This window comes from Patagioenas fasciata, chromosome 3 (assembly GCF_037038585.1).
Source record: "Patagioenas fasciata isolate bPatFas1 chromosome 3, bPatFas1.hap1, whole genome shotgun sequence".
Taxonomy (NCBI): Eukaryota; Metazoa; Chordata; class Aves; order Columbiformes; family Columbidae; genus Patagioenas; species Patagioenas fasciata.
Genome location: NC_092522.1, coordinates 99,406,613 through 99,429,340, shown reverse-complemented (window position 1 = coordinate 99,429,340; position 22,728 = coordinate 99,406,613). Strand labels below are relative to the sequence as shown.

At 39.8% G+C, this 22,728-nt stretch overlaps 1 protein-coding gene across 31 annotated transcripts in view; it reads right to left on the bottom strand.

Annotated features, from left to right (window-relative positions):
* The window catches only part of DST (dystonin), a 307,103-nt gene that overhangs the window by 178,881 nt on the left and 105,494 nt on the right, over nt 1–22,728 (bottom strand). For 16 of the 31 annotated variants that reach the window (XM_071806938.1, XM_071806947.1, XM_071806950.1 and 13 more), the window contains 4 exons: nt 12,212–12,301; nt 11,584–11,682; nt 9,550–9,627; nt 6,971–7,063 (listed from right to left, as the gene is read on the bottom strand). In XM_071806938.1, the coding sequence (XP_071663039.1) occupies nt 6,971–7,063; nt 9,550–9,627; nt 11,584–11,682; nt 12,212–12,301 (360 nt within the window). The remainder of the gene's footprint in view (nt 1–6,970; nt 7,064–9,549; nt 9,628–11,583; nt 11,683–12,211; nt 12,302–22,728) is intronic. The other 15 variants (XM_071806944.1, XM_071806967.1, XM_071806968.1 and 12 more) reach the window with 2 other exon arrangements.

The following is a 22,728-nucleotide window of genomic DNA, read 5'->3' as shown; positions in this document are numbered from 1 at the left end:
CTGCAGCTATTAATTTTTAAATATTCACTAGGAACAAATGCATTGCTAATAGGTCTCTACAGATTGTGGGTAGTATTTGTGCCTTTCTATCATCCTAGAAACAGCTAAGAAATATGTATTTTTGATACTTTTAAAGCAATGTAGCAATACTTACCAGCTGTTACCTGAGATAGTTGTCACCTCTATATTAACAATTCTTTCTAGTGCTCCTTGTTTTTCCATTAAACAAAGTTAAAGCGACAATAAAGTTACTTTTTGGAAGTTACTTATGCTCTTGAACCAATGAAAAGATCAAGGACAAGAGAACTGACAAATTGCATGTATGTCAGTTGTATTTTTTTTAATATAAAAAACCTATACTAAATCATATTCCATGTTAAGGGAAGATGATAAATGAAAATGTGAGTAACTAAGGGAAAAATAACCACTTTCAGCCAATTTAAATTCTATTACAGTTGTAACGTTGGTCTCAGTGAGGAAAGAGACAGAGACAACAGGACTGAACTGGAAATTCAGAAAAGGGAAGTTGAAATTCCCTCTAAACCCTGCCTGTGAGCACAAAGAAAGACGGCATTCTAAAGCACCAAAGGAGACTACCCTGAAGGCAACAAGAACCACCAAAACATAGCAAAGACCTGACCACACCAGCGATTTGTCTCACATACCTGGAAAGACTCAAATGGAAGCTCAGCACTGGCTAATGCCGAAGATCCAGATCATCAAAGCTGTTAAAATACTATAATGGATTTGTTTGTTTGTGGTTTGTTTGTTTTTGTTAACAAAAGACCCAAAGATACAAATTTATACTCACCAATGCTGGAAAGTTTTAAGGGGAGATTAGCAAAAGACTTTTTCTGCCACATAAACCCTTAAGAAGTATAACATGAATAAAGGATTAGACCAACACTTGTCTCCAATTTGATCTGCCTTAGAGGCTGCTTGATCACAAACAAGAGGTTAACATTAAGACATGGCAAACAAAAGATTAACATCGAGATATGAAATAACTCATGCAGATCTGTTTGAGTCTGCATTTAACCATAGATTTCTGTAACTTGGCAAGCACGACTGCGAAATGCATTATGCTCTTAACAAGAGATAGATGTATTGCACATTAAAGTGGCAACATTGTTGAATATCTATTTGTTACTCTGCAAAATACTGAGACCATTCACCCTGTGTGCACTGCTAATTTATGCTTTATAATTGGTTTTATATAGTTAGCAAACGTCATAAAGGAAAGGTTATTTCACTTTGCCAAATCAAACCACACCTGATATCTTTTGTCCTAGAATAACATGATCAAGAGCCTACTAGGAATGCATTTCAGGTAGTTTTGGATTGAAGATCCCTTCCTCGTCTTGTTGTTGTTGATGCAGCACAGCAAAAGCAATGGAGGCTTTTGCATAAATGGGACATCATCTCATGGTACTAAAACAGCACACCAGATCACCAGCACAGCCTGAAGATCACATGCAGAATGACAGAGAGATAAGCATAAGCCAAAGAGAAAGTGAAAAGTAAAGCAGCACAAGATAAGAGAACAAGGCAAAAAATAAAGGCTTGCCAGCACACAACATAACAAAGGTTATATTTGGAGCTGTTCGAGCTGTCCTGGCAACCACTGCTCAAAATCTGAAAGAGCTGTTCAGCTTTCAGGTACCACTGAGGTACCAAAAGTCAGGACCCTGAACAGATGTTTTATACCCAGGGAGACAGCTTACTGAAAGAGGAAATTGTTCCTTGTTGATGGTTTTATGGGATGAAGGACAAAACGAATCAAACAGATGAGCTCTCTGTTTGTATATCTTATCCTGCTGCAGATATCCCGGTACTTGTAGAGATGAAGTCTAAATATGACTCTGCAACCAGCCTTAAAAGCCTTTTGTCCTTGCTGTGATTCAGATGAGTCCCAAAAATTCCAAGAACTCCACACTCATTTTATGAGTCAGCATTTATTTTTATTGCTGAAGAATTCGGGAAGAGATAACTAGGAGCTCAGTTGAGGAATAAAATACAGGAAGAGTATACCCATCGTATGCTGAATGACAGGTCTGCTGCAATGGCTAATGACTGGGAATTGCAGCTCCCGGATAGAGTGCAGCTTCCCCCACGACCACTTATCATCAGAGATTAGACAACTGAACACACAGCCCCATCTTCAGATCTTTGAGAAGATCAGACCTCGAACTGTTCTAGCTGTTTTAAAGCAGATTAAACTTCACTCCTTGTGAAGGGAGAAGGAGAGCAGGTAGCATCTCTCACGTAGTGACTCCATCACAGATTTATCAGAAGAGAGCTGAAGCAGAGGAGGGTGTATGGGTCCCACAGCATCCCATTATTCCTCTGCCTTCTGCATGTCATGCATTGGAATGGGCCACTACAGCTGAGGTGTCTCCTCCTCTGGTCACCCTGTACAATGGCCACAACCTTCATGACCAACCCAAGAGTACTTCAAAATTACTACCTGCATTGCAGACTCTGAACCCCTGACTGCAGTAAGGGGTATTGGGAACTTGAGAAACAGCTGCATAGTCATCTTTTATCTCAGCCAAGTCAACTGCAAACAAATGCACCCTTCTTATCTTTTTGCCAAACACAGGCAGAAGTTGAACGTCTGATCTGCTGGACCAAGCGAACAGTCTATAGACTGTATCAGGGCGGACTGATAAAGAAATCATTTTGCTTGATGGTTTATGGAGGGTCAGCAGCAAACAAAAAGTATTTGCTGGCTTACGAGCGAAAGACGAAGAGGTTACACATGCCCCAAAGAGGCATGAGAGAAAGCAGCCACCTGGCCAGAGGAGCCTGACTGCCCTGTAAGAAAAATGATATCGATTGAAGCCTTGAAAAGGAGCATCCTACAAAGAGGCCTGACAGCGGGGAGCTAGGGAGAGTGGAAGGAAAAGTGTTTCACACCAGTTCCTGAGGTGCAAAATTATGATGAAACTGAAAAAGTCCATTGAATTATGACTTAGAAGCTCCAGAGATTTTTTAAGGTCTGAGTTTACAAAGCCCTGCTCTCAGATGCATTAAAGTTCGAAGTTTCAAGTTTTGTGTTTTGTTTTGTTTTGTTTTTTTTCTCCAAACCACTGCAAACTATTCAAAATATTTAACATTTGATAAATTAAAGAATGTTTGCAGTCGTTTGAAAAGAAATTATGACAAATTTTCACAGAAATTATCTTACTAAAATTGTGGTTATTTACTGAGGCAAATTTCTGCTTTCATTCACAGTTGCTCATCTCCAGTGTCATCAGTGAAAATATACTGGGTGTTGAATGAGGAGTCCAATCAAGTATTAATTTGGACATTTATACATACAGCCTATAATTATATAAAATACTGCAATGTGATTGAGCATGTTCTACAGGTGCCAGGAAAATAACTTGCAATAGTTATTGCATTACAAAACCTAGTTTTTAAAAAGTCACATAATATTAAAAGCATGTGAAATATTGAAAACTTGCCTAAATCCTAACAACAGACATGTCTCAGGGATTTTTGATACACACAGGACAAATTATTTTCTAACACACTCAGTTCAATAAACCACCGGATTTCCCATTCCATCTTTTCTATGTCTTATAAGTAATTACTCGGGACACAGAAGAATGTACAATTTCTGGACTTGTGCAGCTGCAAAAGTGGAATAACTCAGTTATATTTATTTAATTATGGGTACCAAGTTACAAAGCCATAACCATCTCTAGACATAATTCAGATGCAAGAGAAACATAATCCTCAAATATATATCACTTTTATTTTTGTTCATCATGTCTTTCCCCTAAATCATTCCTAAATTCATCCCAATACTCATAAGGATTTTCTGTTTTGAAAAAATATCCTCCAGATAAGTGCCATGACTCAGAGAAACAAACAGCCACAAACAACAGCCAAAAAAAAAAAATCCCTGGTATCTTGACTACCTCCCAGGCTGCAATGTTATTAGAATACACTTAAATGATGGAGTGGCAGCAGTAACATCACAGAGTAAATAACTCCTTAAACTCACTGAGAAGGTAAACTACTTCTGCAAACACTAGGAAAATTTAAGGCACAGTTCAGGTGTCTACATATACATGGTTACATACTGGCTATGTCTTGAAGAGCCCATTTTATCCAGTGGTGGCAAGATTTAAGTTTCCTAAGTGTGACCTTCTAGAGCTCTTTGAGACACCCTGCTGTATCTCAACTAGCCTCCAGCTGCAGGTCTAGAAGAGCTTGGGTCTCTCATAGATCTGGTGTCTCATCAGAGAACCCCACACATGTCTTCAATACTCTAGCACACCTCAGATGTCCCTCAAATGCCACCTGTCTTTAGGAAACTGAATCCAAAACCCTGGAGATCTATTTAGTGTAATCAATGGATCTTGAACAGTTATGTTTCACACCCTCAAATAGAGACGTAAGAAGAAAAGTTAATCGGTCATCTAGAACATGTGAGACACTTAAAACTGTCCAAGATATCTACATGGGGATAGCAGATACTGCATATTCTACTGAATATGATGTGTCCTCTCAGATCACAACAGCACTCAGCAGGTACTCTAGGTACCTACTGCAGGGGGTCTGAATTGCTCCAGCAGCCTCACCCACTGTATTGACTTGCCCTGCAAGTCTCTGACCTGTTGCTAAACTCGTTTACAACCATTTCAGATGCAGTTTATCCTGCCTGTTCTGTCTCTTCTCAGATGATGATGGGTCTCCCATAAAACCTATGTCATGTTTCTCACACTCAGGTGGGTATCTCATAAATCTCCACCACCACAGATGTTTACATTCAGTCAAATGGAGCGAGCCTCTAGTTGCCGGTTCACTGACTCACTCTCTAAACTGTACTAGCCGTGTAGACTAAACCTCTGCCACTCAGATTAGCAGATTACTGGGACAATTTAGACACTTAATGCATATGAACACAGCTCCCCATAAGCACCTGGATTTAGATGTCTTAACTTTAAACTGAATCTCACCATAGCTTTCCCAGTATCTATAGAATTACTCCATGCATAAAGAGTTATTGCCATGAAACTTCATCCCTTTGTGAAGATTCTGCTATTAGACTTTTCTGCTCAGATTTTTCTCTCATTCAAAATCTAAGTGAAGCAAAAAAAAGTATGTGAGGTGTAAGCATGCACATTCTTTTGAACTTCCTTACACATTCTGAAGGCAAATCAGCCACAAAAGGGTGTCAATGACATTAAATTGCCATATACTTCAAAAGAAGTGAGACACCCCTAAATGCCAGCGTAGCACAGATTAGCCCAGAGGATGTCTCTTACATCACCTTACAAATCCTTTCTGCATTCAGCGTAGGTACAGCACCCAATAATAGCAAAGTAACAGAAAATATTTTTTAAAAAAATCCTGTTCTTCAGTTCTTTCACATTTATTAATAAGGCTTAATATTTAGTCCAAGAAAAACTATTCATTCTTAAAATTAATTTAACACTATTTTTTTTAAGATATTATTTTGAAAAAAATAAGAGCTGACAGGTCTGCAAGATCTGACTTGCACTGATAGATTTAGTTGGTAGTTACTGGGGGTCAGGACAGAGGGAAGCGTGTTTCAGCTACAATTTAAATGCTGCTACACATTTCATATGGAGGTGGATACCTTACAGGTGAAAAACATTATCACACCAGTTAACCCAAATTACTTTATATAAATGTTTTCTCTTCTCATAGTGTCTTACAGCTATAACTAAATTTCATCACTTCTTCTAAGTAGCCAAATTTGCGTTAGAAGTCCTGTGCTTCAGCTAGTGAGAAAAACTAAATTTCATCCCGCAAAAACTTGTTCAGAAAGATAAAACATATATCAAGTCAAAAGTTTATTTCAACTAACAGCTTTTATTAGTAAGTTTTTAATAATCTTTATTTTTTAAAACACAACAGCATTCAATCACTGCCTCAATCACTGAGAGTCATGCTTAAATATGTTTAAGCCCAGCCTTCTTTCTCTGTATAACCATATGGAAGCAAAGACTCACACAACAGGGGAGGCTGAAGGAGCTTCAGGTGCTCACTAGTAGTGAGCAGTTAATCGTTTCTCTGTTACCCTGTGCACTGGCCTGGCCTAAACTGTGCACCCTGTTTAGACCAGGGCCACATTGGCTCTATTCATACCTTCTGCTCCTCACTAGGATTTGCAGAAAGGCAAAGTAGATCCTAGCAGCCGTTTTGCTTTGAGGGTTTTTCAAGAATTTTTTTTCCAGTCATAAAATCACTACACAATGCTCCTAAGTGAACCATGCTTCTTCTGTATGATCAAGTAATTTTCTGATCATTTAAAATGCCTGTACAGCAGGGAGCTTATCACTAACAATGCTGCAGTCACTAAATGGGAATTATCTGTCATCTGAATTACATCATCTACAGTCAGGGCCATCGTGAAAGCCTCATTTTGAGGAGCAATTTAACACCACACACTGTAAGGCCGCATTATACTGTACACAATCCCCTCAGTGTCCAACAACCAGAGTGCCACCTAGTGTGACCCGCCTGACCAGCACTGGAGCCAAACACTAGTGCCCAAGTGTGAGGGACTGCTCAAAAAGGCTGAGCCGTGTTCACTAACATACTAGTATCAGCAGAGAAACTCAAATTCAGAATTAAAAAAATATTTTAGACCTTTTAATATATTTTAATACTCATCAAAAGAAGTCTGCAGAATAAAACAAGACTGGTTTGCCCAAGCGCTAGAAGGAAAAACACCAACTTTTGTCTTTAATCATGTTCAAGACCAAGGTATTTTTCTCTCACTCCAGACAGGAAATCAGCAAACAAACACCACCTTCAGATTCACTTCCCCTTGCAAAATACAGCATGGAAACCTTCAAATACACATTAGAGAAGAGACAGAATCTGTATTTTTGCACAGCCTCTATGGAGTTCTAAGCTGATACATTCATCTTAACTGTATGCAAGAATGTGACCAAAATATACCATCAAGCAAAACTGGACTTACCTGAAAGTGCAAAATTATGGTCCATATCAACCCCAAAGTCAATTTGGGATTCCCATCTGTTATGTCATCATTTCTAATGTTAACCAGTTTCACCTGCCATGGTAAAAGGAAAACACATACAAAATTGAAACACATGTCACAAATGCATGTTGCATTACACAGACGTGACTATAAAGGATGCATTACTCACTTCCCAAGCCTACTCTGTTGGGTTTTTTTAATTCTCAAGAGTGGAAAGGAATTGCATTCTGGCTGTAAGCAGCGCACCAGGAATCACCCTGTCCCATCCACGCCAAGCTGAGAAGATGCCTCAGCTGTCACTACGCCAGCAGATCCGCTCCCTGTGCCAAATACCCTTCCCCTCAGGCTGTCTCAGAGGGGGAAACAAGAATACGATGAACTAGAACTGTGGTGTTATCAGTCTCAGGCAATGCTGAGACCTGGGAAGCTCTCACCACCTTTCTTCCCCACCACATTCTCCTGCACCAAAGCTACAATTCAGCAGCAGGAGAACTGGCCTGCTATAATACAACAGTCTGGCTTGATCAAACCAGGAGTTTAGTGTCATGTTTAAATAACCAACGGCTCAATAATCATAGCAGTTACTATTGCTTCTTCCATTGTACTCATTGGCAGTGCTACAAACATGAAATAGTTAACAGAATTAAAACAAAGGCTGAGATTTTTGCTGTGGCAATAAACTCACATCCATAGTGAGTTCAATAATTCTATTTTCTTTGTTGTATTACTATTATTACTTAATTTCTCTGTATGTATTATGTACCTCTATAGCCTAGCAATTAAGGATGACTCGGCTAAAAGGGTGGGTTTTTTTTGCTTCTTAGTAAAGTTACATACACGTGCTTTTCAACATATACCCTGTTATCAACAACTAACAAGCAAAGGCATGTCCTCTTCTTGATCTGCAGACATAATCTTAACCATTAGGTAACAAAAAAAAATAAAAGAACAAAACAACACAAACCACCACCCTAAACCAAAAGCACTGTCTCTGGAAGAAAATGTATTCCACAGTTCAAAATAGAAATCATAAACAAATACAAATGTTTTGTTCCCACTGCATTATAAAAACTGTGTTTGGCAAAACTCTACAAGATAGTCAAATATCTTTGCTTTTTACTCTAAGTCAGGCTCCAAATTTATCAATCTATACCTTACAATCTATACCTTATCAATCTGCCTTACAATCACAACAAAGCATTGTATTTGGAGACTGTACAGCCATCCTGAGCAAGTTCCTCCTCAATATGGTTTAGAAACGCCTGACATGGGGTTGAAACTTTCATCAAATGCAAGTCCTGTTGGCAACTTGCCCTACAAGCATTCTGTACAGTGGAGCACAGACATCTTCACAGAACTGCGAGGCTAAAGAGAGCACAAAAATTCTCAGATCACAGTTGACAGCTGCATGATGGAGACTTGCGGGTCCCAATGACACACACACATTCATAAAATGAGGATGACCTGATCCTTCATCTCCCGCATTTAATATGTGTGGTCTGTCACGCATAAACAAGGCATGGTACGGCACAAATGACTGTCATTTCAAGTAGCCTGTCATTTACTTCACAGCATATTTGTTGGTGGCTCACTTAGGTTAACCAGAAAAGTTTGCTTTGAACTCAGCGAAGCAGGATTGAGTTCTCAGTGCACACACACTCAGTGACCCAAGAGATGGTTTGCAATTTCACTCAGAATACGAAAAAAAAAAAAAAAAATGTTTTTACAACCACATTAAGTACCTCTCTGTGGTTTGCTACCTCATATTTTTTCAAACCTTTCAAATAGCAAATTAAATTTAATAAGTAAATAAATTAATAAAATTGACTGATCAGAAAGCAGGTTTCCAGTATCAAGTCATTTGGATGAGATCGGTAAGGAGGCAGTTTTTCCTTCCATCCATGTTATGGCTATTTTTTAATATTGACATTTTGTAAAGGAAGAAAGCAGGAATCCTCTAAGTGTTTAAAAGAAATTTGGAAGTGGAAAGTAAATTGCAGCACTGGAAAACCACCCAGCAGTGTGGATTTTGGGTGTTTGGCTTAAAGGTGAAATTAAGCCTGAATCTTCCACAGCCCAGGTGACTCCGCTGCCTTTCCAGGGCACCAGCAGCTTTGCTTTCATCAGGATCAAGGTTTGAGAAAGTTTTCCCAAACAAACATCATCAAACCAAGGAACTCCCACGCAATGTTCCAATTTCTCTGAATCTGCATTTTGCACTAAAAATCAGATTGTGAAGAAAATTTCATACTAGCTAGTGTCTGGACAAGCATAAAAGACAGTCAAATCTACTGTAAACACAACTCCTGAGGATCTTATCCATAATTTTCTCCTCTGTAACATCATATACCACGTGAAGTGTGGTAATGTTATTGTTCAGACAAGGGTGATGTAAAGTTACCTTTGCCACATCTCTCAACCGTCTCAAGCCTCAGATCAAACCAGGCCTACACCAGCAGCTATTATACAACATGTATAAAAGACCAAGTAGGACGCTTATTTTTTATTAACTACAGGTGATGAAATTTTCAAGTTTTTTATTAAACTTTTCACCATACCTGGCGTTTTTTCAAATAGTCAAGTGCAATCTGGACGTTCTGGAGTCTGTGAAAACGCATCCGACCTTTTTCTCGGGGCTAAAATTATAAAATAATAGTTGTGAGATTTTCTCTTCAGACAAAAAAAGTTTCATTTAAAAGACGCCACATAAAACATCTGAGGCACTACATCTTTAATGAAGCCAATACTTTTGGTGGAAAAGTGTGCTTTAGTAATATTTTTCTTAAACTGTAGTTTAAATTTTTCAGCACAGTGGATTGTAAGAGAGACCAGCGGTCTCCAACTCCAACTTTGATCCATGCAGGCTGGCAGTTGTCCCCCTGTGAAGTATTATTAAAGCCAAGAGGGCTAAAAAAGTCCCTACATGAATCTACCTACTGAAACTAAACTGTAATATATTATTATTAAATATTTACAACATATTAAGCAAAGCAAGATAAAAGCAATGTCATGGACCTTTATGTTGCTCTGGTAAACTCTGTGATGGAAAAGCTTACCTCTGTATACAACTTCATGATTAAATGTTTTTTATTTACAGTAGACTGCATAATCATTATGATATAGATACATATTTATTTAAAGCATCTAATGAAGAGAATACCTTCCTCCTAATAGAAAAATACACTCTAGAGCTGTATATATTGTAAGTTTAAACTGTTGACTTGCATAGAACACTGCAAAGCGTGAAAAAAAAAACCTAACAAATCACTCTTCTCACAGCAAAGTCAAAACTAGCAAGAAGAAACTGTAAAATAAGCATGAGTGGTGTGTTAATGGAAAGATGGCAAAACTGCATGCAGTTAGCATAAAATCACCAAGAAGAAGAATCACACAGAAAAAGCATATTTTACTTAGCTGTCACAGATCAGCCATGGGAAAGCAGTTAAATTTATATCATCATCATATCCAAATCCTTCTATTCTTCTTATTTCAGAATTTTCAAAAACTTTCACAGCAATAAACTGAAGGGGACTGTAATTGCTAGGGATCACCCCTGCATATGAGTATTTCCTCAGTCAATCACTGTGAAACACACAGACACAAGCCCAAGCCTTCCTCAACTGCCTGTTTTTTTGCCCTGTGGAGTATCCGACGCTTGCCGAAAGAAAACATGGGAAAATGAAGTTGAATTAAGAAGCATAAACTAAGACACAAAGAATTTTAATTTGCATTATAGAACCTTTAATTTAGCTCCTTGTATTTCATATGGACAGCCCAGGATCAAGCCCCACATCCCTCGCTAACAAGTCACTTCCCCAGATGGACTGAAGGACTGCAGATCTGGAACCCAGATTCCCACAAGAAAGAGGGTATAATAAATCCCAAACTATATAGTTAGGTATAGCATCTCAGAGGGGAAATATTTTTTTAAATGTACAGCTACAATGCACCATTTTGAGTTATGTTATGCCTCAGGAAAAAAAAGCCCAAAAATGCCACTGAATTTAAAACTGCAACGCAACACACGGGGAGCCCAGAAGGTACTCAGGCCCTATGACTGCAAGTTGCTTTAGCAAAGGTCAATAATGTCAGGTCTACAAAGGCATGAAACAGCTCACTTGGACTAATAAACACTCAAAATTTTACACTTTGTAAGTAGATATTTCCCTTCTGGATGGTTAAAATACAATGAAATGATAATTCAGCATTTGTTGTGAGAAAGAAAAACTCTGCAAACAACCCATATATGTAGCAGCCACTACATCAAGCTGTCACTTTGACTATCTGCTTCAATAAAAATAACTATTACATTTGATAAACTCTAACAACTAGGTCTGCACATCTGAATTGCCTCATTTCAAAATATCCAATATTATGTCAAATACATTTGTGTGTCAGCTGTTCAGAAAAAAGCTGAATAAAAATCTGTCTTTATCATACGTTTATCACAAACATAGGTATCCTGGTTTACCAACAAGATTTCTTTGACCTTTCTACAGCACACTACTGCAGCACACCAAACTAAGAATTTACATGAGCAAACACCACACTTCAAACACTACGTTAGTACAGTTATGGGGGTCGGCACCTACCCCCTTATCCTCATCCTCCACATCCTCATGCTGTTCATTTGCGCATGCTTCTGTAGAACTCACCAACCGTAAGGTCTTCAAAAAATCTCGCTCTCTTGGCTAATGAATATAACAGACAGGAGACAGGACAGCAAAAACACAAGACAGACCACAAATGAAAAGAAGAGCATGAAAAGAAGAACATAATGAAGAGAACAAATACCAAGCAAGGGAAGTAATGCTCACAAAGAAAGGAAATGACACCTGAGGAGTGTTAGACAATTTCAGGGACATTTTATCCTTGCTATTTGTAAGTTACTCCCTGGAATGCCAAGGGACTTTAAGCATCCAGTAATTGTTAAAAGAAAAACTGTAAAGAAAAGGGAAGAACAGAAAAAATAGCGCATTAGCCTATTACGAAAGGAAGTCTCACTGACTACAAGAAATGAAGAGAACAGATTGTACTCTCCCACAAAATTCAGAGTGGGATACTTTACCAACAGAAATAAAACTTGCGTCTTTTGTATCAAGTCACAGATTTTATAAAATATCAAAGAAACCTCCAGCAGTCAATACCTAAAGAGCTAACAAACAGAGCAAACGTATACATAACAAACTGGAACCACTGTATTCCTATGTAAAAGCTTACCAAGGTGTCTCCAGAAAGGACTTCTAAAAGTGAGATCAAGTTATGTCCATCTCTTAGGTCTTCATACAGGTCATTGACATGCTTTCGAACCTACAGAGATAAAGACAAAAATCACATGTAAGATCCCCAGTTATACCTGACAATTCACACTCATATTAACACACATATTTTAGTACACAGATAAACTTCAGCATGGCTTTTCAAATTTATTCACTTTCATGACAAATTTACAAACCCAAATCAATTGTAACAGACAAAATTCACATCTATCTCTGCACTTGCACAGTTTCATCACATATTCTTCTATTTTACTGAAAAGGAAATGAAAAGTAATACAAAGTTATGGTAATGAATGCATGTAGCAATGAAAAAAAATCTGTATCTGACAATTTAAACATTAGCAGATGCCCACTTATTTTGACCTCAATTATGGCTGCTAACAGACAACACTAGCTAGATCAAATGATTTGTAAAAAAATACACATGAAGTATATATTATGCTCAGCATGCATGTTCACTGGAACCAGGTAAAAACTTAGAGCACTTTTTGGCCTTAAACTTACTCAGAATCTAAGCATAACATCCACCAATTAACAGCATGTTTAGTTACCTCGGATTTCACAGAACTTAGCGAGTTTTCCCAATGGCTCACATGCCCACCTCATACACTATACCAAAGAAATATGAAGTTAGGTTGATCTAGCGAAGCTGAGGATGCGCACAGCCCTTTCCACCAGTCGTGTGGGTGGCAGAGCTGAATTTGCCTAAAGCTCAGCAGCACCACACAACCAGCAATCGCCAACCCAGCCATCCCATTCCCTCTTGTGGTGCCCCAATAGATGTCAGCCTTTGCCAGCTGAACAAATTCAACTAATGCGGGTCGAGAAGCACTGATAACCAACAGAGCCTGTGAGGCCACCCCTGAGTGAGGGAGCAGATACAAGAAGAGAGACAACCAAAAGCCTAACTTTTCTGACAGGCACAATAAAGCTGGGAGATGTCTGTCCACAATCCAGTCTCTTGTTTCTTAGCATTAGCTTAATTATAACTTATTTGAAATTTCTTTAACAATTTCAGCCAGCTACTCTTTAAAGATGAAACAAAGGGTCTCGTTTATCGGAAGCAGATATTTTTGATATTGCCAGCCAGGGCAAAGGGCTTTCCAGCTACAATTTCACATCAGTTCCCTGGCATTCCTATCGAGGTGTCAGATCAGAAACTTCCTAAGCTTGCAGAGGATAAAATACAACATCAGGATTTTCTTCTAAAGTTATCACCTCTACTAGAGACAAATGGCACTCCCAATACGAGATCTATGGGACAGTCCTCTGACGGCCAACATTTCTCTGCGTATGATGAGGACAGAAGGAATTGACCCAGATCTTCAACTTCATACAACACCTCTGTTTCCCTGACTTTTAAGGGTATTTCTAGATCAATCCAGTTGAATAAAATAACTGCCTCCATTCTGGTGATTAGCTTCATAAATACTTTTTAGTTCAGGTTTTCTTACTTCAACTTTTAAGCATGACCTTACCTTGTGATCTGTTTTTTACAAAGACCATCATCTTAAATGAGAATAATGGCAGAGCATAGTTATGCTCATGCAGAATACTACCCAGAACAAATCACCTACAAGATTGTTCTGTAAGTAATTACAACTGACAATATTTTCCAAAACGTTTATGCAGACTCTACATAAGCAGTTGAGTTATATACTAGCACTCATATACATAGCTTTACACACTCACACACATACACAAAAAAAAAAAAAATTAGGTCTGATTTAAAAATAATCCTGTAAGCAATTCATTTTAGAAAATTTCCAAGAGAAAAATTCCCTGGTAGTATTGAAGTACCACGAGGCTGAACAAAGAAACAGAACAGATGTTCTTTTACTAGATCTGTGGTGAAAAGAAAGAAAACGGGAAGCCACATAGATATAATTAAAATCCTTGATAAAAGACCTGATTATGCCAAATGCTTGAAAGATGAAAAGTACAAGGGTCTTTATTTTTTAAGCCAAAACAACTGTGACTTTTCATTTTTCTATTCAAAGAACTATGCCGAACTGAGTGTCAGACTCTTTCTAACAAAAGCAGGCAATTTTTCTTTACAACGCGAGCCTGTGAGAGGGCTCCCCCCTCCTCCAGCTCAAACAGGCCACTCTCCACTGCCCTCAGGAGAGTAGAATCCTGAGGCAGAGCAGATCCACAGTGCAGGCTGGCAGCCAGACTCACGGTAGAACATCAGGTTAAGGACAGAGAGATGCGCCTCTAACAGACACTCACCGACACAGCTGAAGAGCTACCTGGGCAGCACCACATCAATTCCCACACTCTTTTTAACACAGAAATCATGACAGTTGCCCAACTCACAGGTATCTGAATTGTGGGACGAGAAACACTACGATTTCTTATCTGTCTGCTTTTATTTTCCGTTAGACAATTTTGTTATCCTGCTGGTCTGTCTCTCACAACACACATTTGTTGACCTTCTGTTTGTTTCTTATACTCTGAGGTTTCCAAAGTATTATAGAGACAACCATCTTGCCCAACTTATCTTTCTAGAAATCACAGATGCTTCAGAGATGAACTCATACTGTGTATGAAGAAAGTGCCACAGGGCTGTCAAAACAGGAAAACCAGCAGTACACCTCAGACATCTGTCTTAGTTCTGCCATTGGCTGATAATTACTGAGAGGATTAATTATTTAGGACATACTGTGTTGGTATGCTGGTACAGGACAACATAATAAGGAAATGCCAATATCCTGAGCCACGGATATGCACCTAAAAAGATGTATTTGAGCAACTAACATTCAGCAAGCATGTTCACTCACAGCAGCAAATCACTTCATTTCAAAGGAGCACCTTGTGGCGGATGGAGATCCTAGGCTGGCACTTCAGAAGAACTTGCAAAATCATCTCGGCTGTCTCTTGGGGAGGTCTCATCTCTCAACATATATAACGAACTCTTAGATCTCTAAATGCACAAACAAAACATATTACTATTTCATCACTGTTTTGCCATCATATGCAGTCTCCTTCAGAAGATGTAATGCCACAAGTAATAGATGCAGATGGGGTTCCTGGATGGATCTGTGGGACCCGCCCATGTCATTTCATTAAGAGTTCTTGCGGCTTTTCCATAAAATAACTGAATTGTCAGTCTTACATTTCACAAGGTTCATGTGCAAAGCAGCCTATATGCTGCCTCAGGCAACTTTTTGCAATATACCCTCTTGAGCGTGGCAGCTTTAAAAATTCAGGCATGAGAAAAGATTCTTTAAGAAAAACGTGGGAGGTGCTGAGGAGCATCTGACAAAACTTAAACAAGAGCAGCAAAATGGCTTCATCAGTCAAAAGGAGACCAGGAGAATTTAAGGCACTGTTTCAAAGGCGATTCCTCTTCTTATCTTCATCTTCCGGCACGTATACCATGATGTTTGTGGCAAGTAAAGCTCCATCCCCTTTAATACAAACATGAGATATTTTTGTAACATACCCTCCAAGTAAGCTTAAGCTTTGCAGTCAAGTACCTCGTGGAGAACCTACACTACCACCAGTAACAAACAGCTTTTAAAACTGCAGCAGTCACAGAGCTGCAGTCTCGCTCCTGGATGGCAGCATGTTAGGCACTTGACAAACGAAGACTGTGAAGCTGGCTGCCACCTCCAAAAGCCAGCAGCCTAATACCCCAGATAACTTGCATAGCTTTATGATACCATTCAGCTGACACATCTGGTCATCCTTACAATCAAGTTGCTATCGATTCCACCCTCATGTACCATTCTGCTTCTGCAGTTAAAGACCCTGGCTCACCAGGCTTGGCTTCGTCTTCTGTGGCTGGCATCGCAGCAAAGCTGTCACCACCGCCTTCAGTCTGCCTGGTTCTCATTTCCATCAACACAGAACAAAGCCGCGATTCAGCTGCCCAGACACACACCTACAGCCCTGGGTTATGGTTATGTTTAGGGGGTATTGCCACTTAGCCTTCACCTGCTTCTTGCTTAAGTCCTGCCAGCCAGTCTCCCACAGTCCTCAGTACCCTTAACACACCTCCAACAGCCCTGGATGTCCATACTTAGGGAACTGAAACTGCACACAGAGGTCTCTGGTTTTGCCATAAACAAGCCATCTTCCACAGCCAGCCTGTTTCTTACCATTTTTCTTGATATTATGAGTTGTGTTATGCTGACACTGGAACAAAATCTATAATCTTACACAATAAAACCATAAGCTGCTTATGCTTGGTATGGGTAAAAGGGGAAGGACAGAAGATGCACAGGTTGGAATACAGTAGGAAGGTCATGCTAACACCACCATACCTTTATGAAAACACAGAAGAAACACCCCTTTTTTCTTATTCAGAAGTAAATCTGGCAGGAAAATAGGGTTGTGGCCCTTTCTGTGCACACAGCGGGTGCACACCCAACATACCCGCAGGCAAACCTCACATTCATGTTACGGTACAACATGTTCCAGACCAGCACCTAAAATGTGAGGGACCATGTTCTTGACTGAAATAGTGTAGGAATGAGTGGAAGCAAACATTAATGTGCTACAGGAACTAGAGTTGAGGCAAAAGAGAGTTCATAATCAGATCAGGCAGGAGTAACTACAAGTAACTCTCAGGCCCGGGGTCCACCAGGAATTCCCCCAAGGAAGGGAGGGAGGCAGCCGCTGCAGCCCCGGCCGGCTGCCAGGCTTGGAAACAAGGCAGACTTCTGTGCTTGCACGCTTGCAAAATTTTCCATGTTTACAGGGTGAGGAAAGCAGACTATTGTAATCAAGTATCTTTCTTAAAACATGTGGAGTCTCCTGATCTGTATTATAATTAAGCTGAACTGATCATTACAAGAATGCACTAAATTATATATTTTCTTACATTTTCCAGAAAAGGCGAGATTAGAATCAAATCTGAATCACGTTTGTTTTGAAAAACCGATGTTCAGCTGAGAAAACTTTATAAAATCATTGTCATCCCCAGTCATTATCAAGTATTATAATACTATGGATCCTACAGAGGCTTTTCAGAACACATAGCCTGGGAAAGGCTTTTCAAGTACCACTCTCTTTGCTTCTGGAAGCAAAGTTAACTAAATGCCCGGCACAGACATAAAGCATTACCACTTTTCCAAAGGAAAATGGGATAAGGCTCAAAAGTTAGAACTGTAAGGGGTGTGTTTGGGAAAAAAAGGTCAGGCCTTAATTACCACTGAGGTCACCAATAAGTCCAAATGACAGCTGGCACAAGGCCGCCAATAGTTTCACAATGAACTTGAAATTTGTTCTTTAAGAATCTGATTTGGTGCCCATGGAAAAAAGATCCCCTAAGACTCCCATTCACTTCAGCTACAGTAAAAAGGCTTTTCTCTGAGATAATAGACACAGATAGTTAAGAGGTACTATAATTACACTGTTCCATACAAAACATCATCAGCATTCAGACCTCGGCAAAACTGCTGTGGCCACTGCATCAGATCCTGACATCCTGATGAGTTTCCCTCATGTTTCAGCTTCCTAAAGCTACACTTAAGTTTGTTTTTAAAGGACAAATTGTACTAAAAGTGCTATTGATGAAGAAACAGTTTTCTGTAAATTTTGAAAATTTGTATGTTTTAGTCCTTTCACCTCTGAAAATTAAGGAACCATAGTGGCAGTTCTAACTGCATGATAGCAAGTAAACCTACGCCATGAGTAGAGAACAAAAAACCTCTCATACATAAACCTTTATTTTTGTACATAAGTAGAACTTTACTATGCCAACACATGCAGCATGATTTACGAGAAACACTCTAAAATTGTGAACAGGTTGTAACAAGATCCATGCAACATGTAATTGCCAAAACATCAGATTTGTCAAAATATTTTCACGTGACTGATCTGCCAAGCAAGTCTGCCTCTTCAAACACCTTCAAGGCCTCTTCTTTTGCTCCGCAGACTTCTTAGATTCACCCATGTAACGCACATGGGTGTTGCTCGATATGCTGCAGGGCCACTCCACCTCAGGCCATTTCCATCCCCAGGGGCTGCTCGGTGCAGCGAGGCGCTGAGTCGTGCTCCGTGGACAACCTGATGTCACGCAGAGAGAGCAGGGAGCCAAAGCAGTGACACAGACTGACATCCTCCCTCCAAGCCTCTCATGTTCTTTAATCTCCTTACTTTAAAACCAAAATCTATTTCTGGGGAAAACACAAACTGCAAATATACACCCTGGTCACGATCTTAGTTTTGTACTGAATCTTATAATAAAGTGCACCAATTCTGTTAAAAATAAACAAGCACAGAAGTTCTGGCAGAATGTAATCGCTGGCTAAGCCTGCAGCAGTGACCTGTGGGCACAGCTCTCCCCAGGGATGGGCGCAGGCACACGAGCGCTGGGCTGTCGATGGTGCTGTTCCCCAACTCCAGCACTGGACACCTCCCCGCCCAGCAGACCCCAACCTGTTCCCCACGGCCCGACAGCACGGGGTGCAGCCAGGGATGGCAGCAAGGTTGCACAAGGGGGAAAACTTGTGCCTGGTCTCTCCCATGCGCTTATTCACTTGCAAGTGAAGTCTGCCGAATCCAGGTTTAGGTCCAGTGGTCTGAAACTCACTGTCACTCTTGTTCGCCAGTCTGACAATCCACTCTGCAGGAAACATTTCGTGCAGTTCACTGAACACAAATCATTCTTAGTTTCATACTCAGGAGTAATTTTCTAGCTGTTTGACTTTGGATATTAATTTTCCCAACTAGTGTGCACAGCTAATGCTACTCCATTTTGTAAAGTCCCTTTACCATTCCAAATACTTTTAGCGAGTCACCTTTAAACAAGTCTCCCATACAAAGTGAATTCAACACCCCGATCTGTCTTTATAACAGATGTTTTGTAACAGGAGGTTCACCCTTGGCTGCATCCTTGGGTTCATCCTTCAATTTCTCATCTGGACAATGTTCTACACTCTATTAGCATGAGAACTTTGTGATTTGAACATACTTCATCTGTTCCACTCCTCTAAAGCTCTGTCCTTGTACCCAAGCTTGGATCAGTCACAAATATATGTTTGTGGTTTTTTTTAATTAAACTTTGCATCTCTCTCAGACAACTCAATTGTACAATTGCTTTTGCATACTCCATTTTGCATTTGCCACCAGCCTTTGATTGTTTCATATGCCTCTGGATAACTCTTAATAAACTAACTTCATTAAAAAAAAAAAAAAGATACTTGTATGGCTATAAGGGAAATATACTGTTGCTCAATTAAAAGAAAATAATATTCAGGTCATTGCTAAACCTTGTCCTTACACTTCTCTCCTTATATTCATATGCCTGATTTCATGAAATGCATTACAACAGTCTCCTAATCCCCAATCAGCAAGTATGTAAGCAGGTGCATAACATTACACTGATATAAAACAGTAGCACATAAACATGTACATCCCTGAGTCCTTCTCTGGATTTCAGTGGCTGTGTGATACCTGAAACACCCTTACTGTACAGAAGAAGCTGAAATAAATGTCTTACATGCAAAAATCTGTCTTTTCCACCTCCTACAGAAAAAAAATAAATTTTTCTCCATCCCAGCTCACACATATCAATTTGTTTTGAAGTAATGGGCTGAAAGGTTCTGTTCAAACAACACTGGTCCAGCCACTCACAATACCCCTATGTATCCTATTCTGCTTATTCACTATCATTATCACAGCACCACCCTTGCTGTTTTTAACACTTGCACAGTCTTGGTCAGCTGCTTGCAACTTTATGTATCAGGATCAACCAGCCCATCTGAGTGGAGGCCAGAAATGGGTATCTACTAACACAAAATGGACATTATTGCTACAATTTAAAGTCCTAAGATATTAATTTCAGTTACAGAAATATCCAGCCAGCTTTATCATCTATTTCACCAAAGTTACTTTCATTCTAGAAGCCCTCAGTGAGCACAGGGGACAGATGCTACATGTGGCATATGCCAGGTGAGGTTCCCTGCCACTCCACACATGCTCCCTGCCCATTAACACTTTCTGCACCAGTTGCAATTTTAATGCACAGCACGCCCATCTCTCTCCCCTGTTTTGCACCCCAGTAACCTTTTCTGATTCTTCCTCAATGCAGTACTTTTTGTTCAAACGCTTTTATATATAACACTATATATTTATAAATCTCAGACACTCACAAAAAACCCCACATTATAAAACCCTCTCTACATCTCTATCATATTTTCTAGCTGTTAGGAGATAATACCTCAGCATGTATTACTGATGATAACCAAAGTACGATTCACAACCTGCTTAAAGTCTTATTTGTGACATTTATCCTGTCCTCTTTTTAAAATATTTTCTTGCAAAGGCATAAATAGAGATTAATGAAGAATATAATGCAAACAACACTAAGTTTCACTTTACAGGGTAGTTCACTGACAGGGCATTCTCACCAAAACTGTAAGATTGATGCAGACTGAAATGACTAATTTAATGAAAACACAAACCTTAGCAAAGAACTTGACACAGATCAGCTCAAAGACTCAAAGTTGAATATTATTTTGATAGAGAAGGGCTCAGCCTTGCTAGGCTGTCATAGAATAACATAACTGTAAGGCTAAAAAGAGCTGAACAGATCACCTCACATAACCCAGTGCAGTTGACCAGATTGAGTTTGGCTAGAACATGCTGGAGATGCTTCTCTAATTTTTTTTTCTTTAAAATTCAAATGAACAAAATATAATATGTAATACATATACTTGAGTGTTTTACTACATTTGCTTGCTTTTCAGAGATGGGGATTTTTTCCTTGCTGATCTTCAAATTAAATCTTCTTCTGCAACAAAAATGAATTTTTTGTTGTCCCTCCACTTAGAGCCTGATCATAGAAAATACTTGTTCGCCAGCCTCTGCATAATCACCTTTTTACATACTGAGGACACGTTATCATGCGTCACTTCAGTCTACTCTGTTTCAGACTAAACAAACTCTATTATCACAACTTGTCCTTGATCTTTCAAGACAACTTATCTTCTTACAGCTTCATTACAGAGAGCTGCAAACCTCTCATCGTTACAAAGATCAGGAGCTTCACAACTGTGTGCCCATAAGCACGTCCCATACTTTCTGTCAAGGATTCCACAGACCCGCTACAGTTTCCCACAGCATGTTCGCTTGTCTATGAAAAGGCAGAATTACAAGCAGTCTCTTAATGTCCCAAGCACCATACTGGCCCACAGGCAGGGCGAGGAGCTCATTTATAGTTCCTGGAGCTCCCATGCAGCCCAGTGCAGGTGATGGACCCTGCAAGACTAGTGGCAGGACAGGGGTGATGCTGCTAACAACATGACAAAAAGCCTGAGCCAGAAAACGGCACAGCCTTACACAAACAGAGGTATCACTACAAGGATGAAGTGACAGAGCTTGAATCCTCACTTGAGGACGTGCCACAGCAAGAGCAGCAGCCACGTGGCTGCCATCTCCGGGTGTAAGAGAGACGGGTCCTTGCTCATGCGTGTAACGTCCCCAGAGCCACAGGATGCTGCTGCAGCACCTGATGGCAGCCATGAAAGCAGCACCAAGCCAGGGCACCGGCTCTTCCTATTACCAGCCCTAGTTGCAGCTGGTACCGTGGAGTATCCAGGCAAACTATACCTGGGATCCTTTTATTCAAATGTTGTGACAGTAATCTGCTGACGAGACTACATGTGGTAGCATGTCAAAAAATGTAGATACACCACGTGCATCATTTCCTTTTCGCCCACTTGCTTTCACAAAACAGCTGTGCCACGGTCTTCCCAAGAACGGAAATTACCCTCCAAGGTTGTAACTCCCCTCCTTTTCTTCTGCTTGGGAGAGAAGTATCGTGGCTACTGCAACTGCAGGCTCCCCTGTCCTCTCTGAATTCTTACACAGAATGATAAGATGTTACAAATGACTTCAATTAGTTCTTAACTGTTGGGTGAATAAATCTGCACAACCATAAAGCACACAACTTACCTGAATATTCCTTGCCCTGCTCTTTGCTTATCCGAATTTTACCCTCATCTTGTTAAAATATATTTCGTCAAGCTGGTATTTTGTAGACTGAAGAGGCCAGAATAATTCAGACCTTTCTACACCATTCAACACTATTCCTGTTTTGGATTTGGATTTTTTTTTTTCCCTTGGTAATACATCCATACTTGTCCTTTCTTCTTCATATTCTGACATAATTACAGAGCCTTTCTCCTGTGGACTTACATCACACTCTTACTGTAACTCTCTTCTGAACCGTCTACTTGTCTGGTTTTACCCCATCATGCTTTACTAACTCCCTCATACAAATCTTTAGTCCTGCTGCCCTTATTTTCACTTCTTGTATGGCTCCTTTGTATTTCATACATCTCTTAAAAGCTGCAGTATATTCTATATGATGCCTCTATGTGTCCTGCCTGTCTGCAGCCTGCTTTTGTGCCTCCAATACAAATGCTTTCAATGACTGTCAGATCTCCCGCATTCCATCCTGGATTACTTTCCCAGGAGACCCTACCTATTGCTTTCCCCACT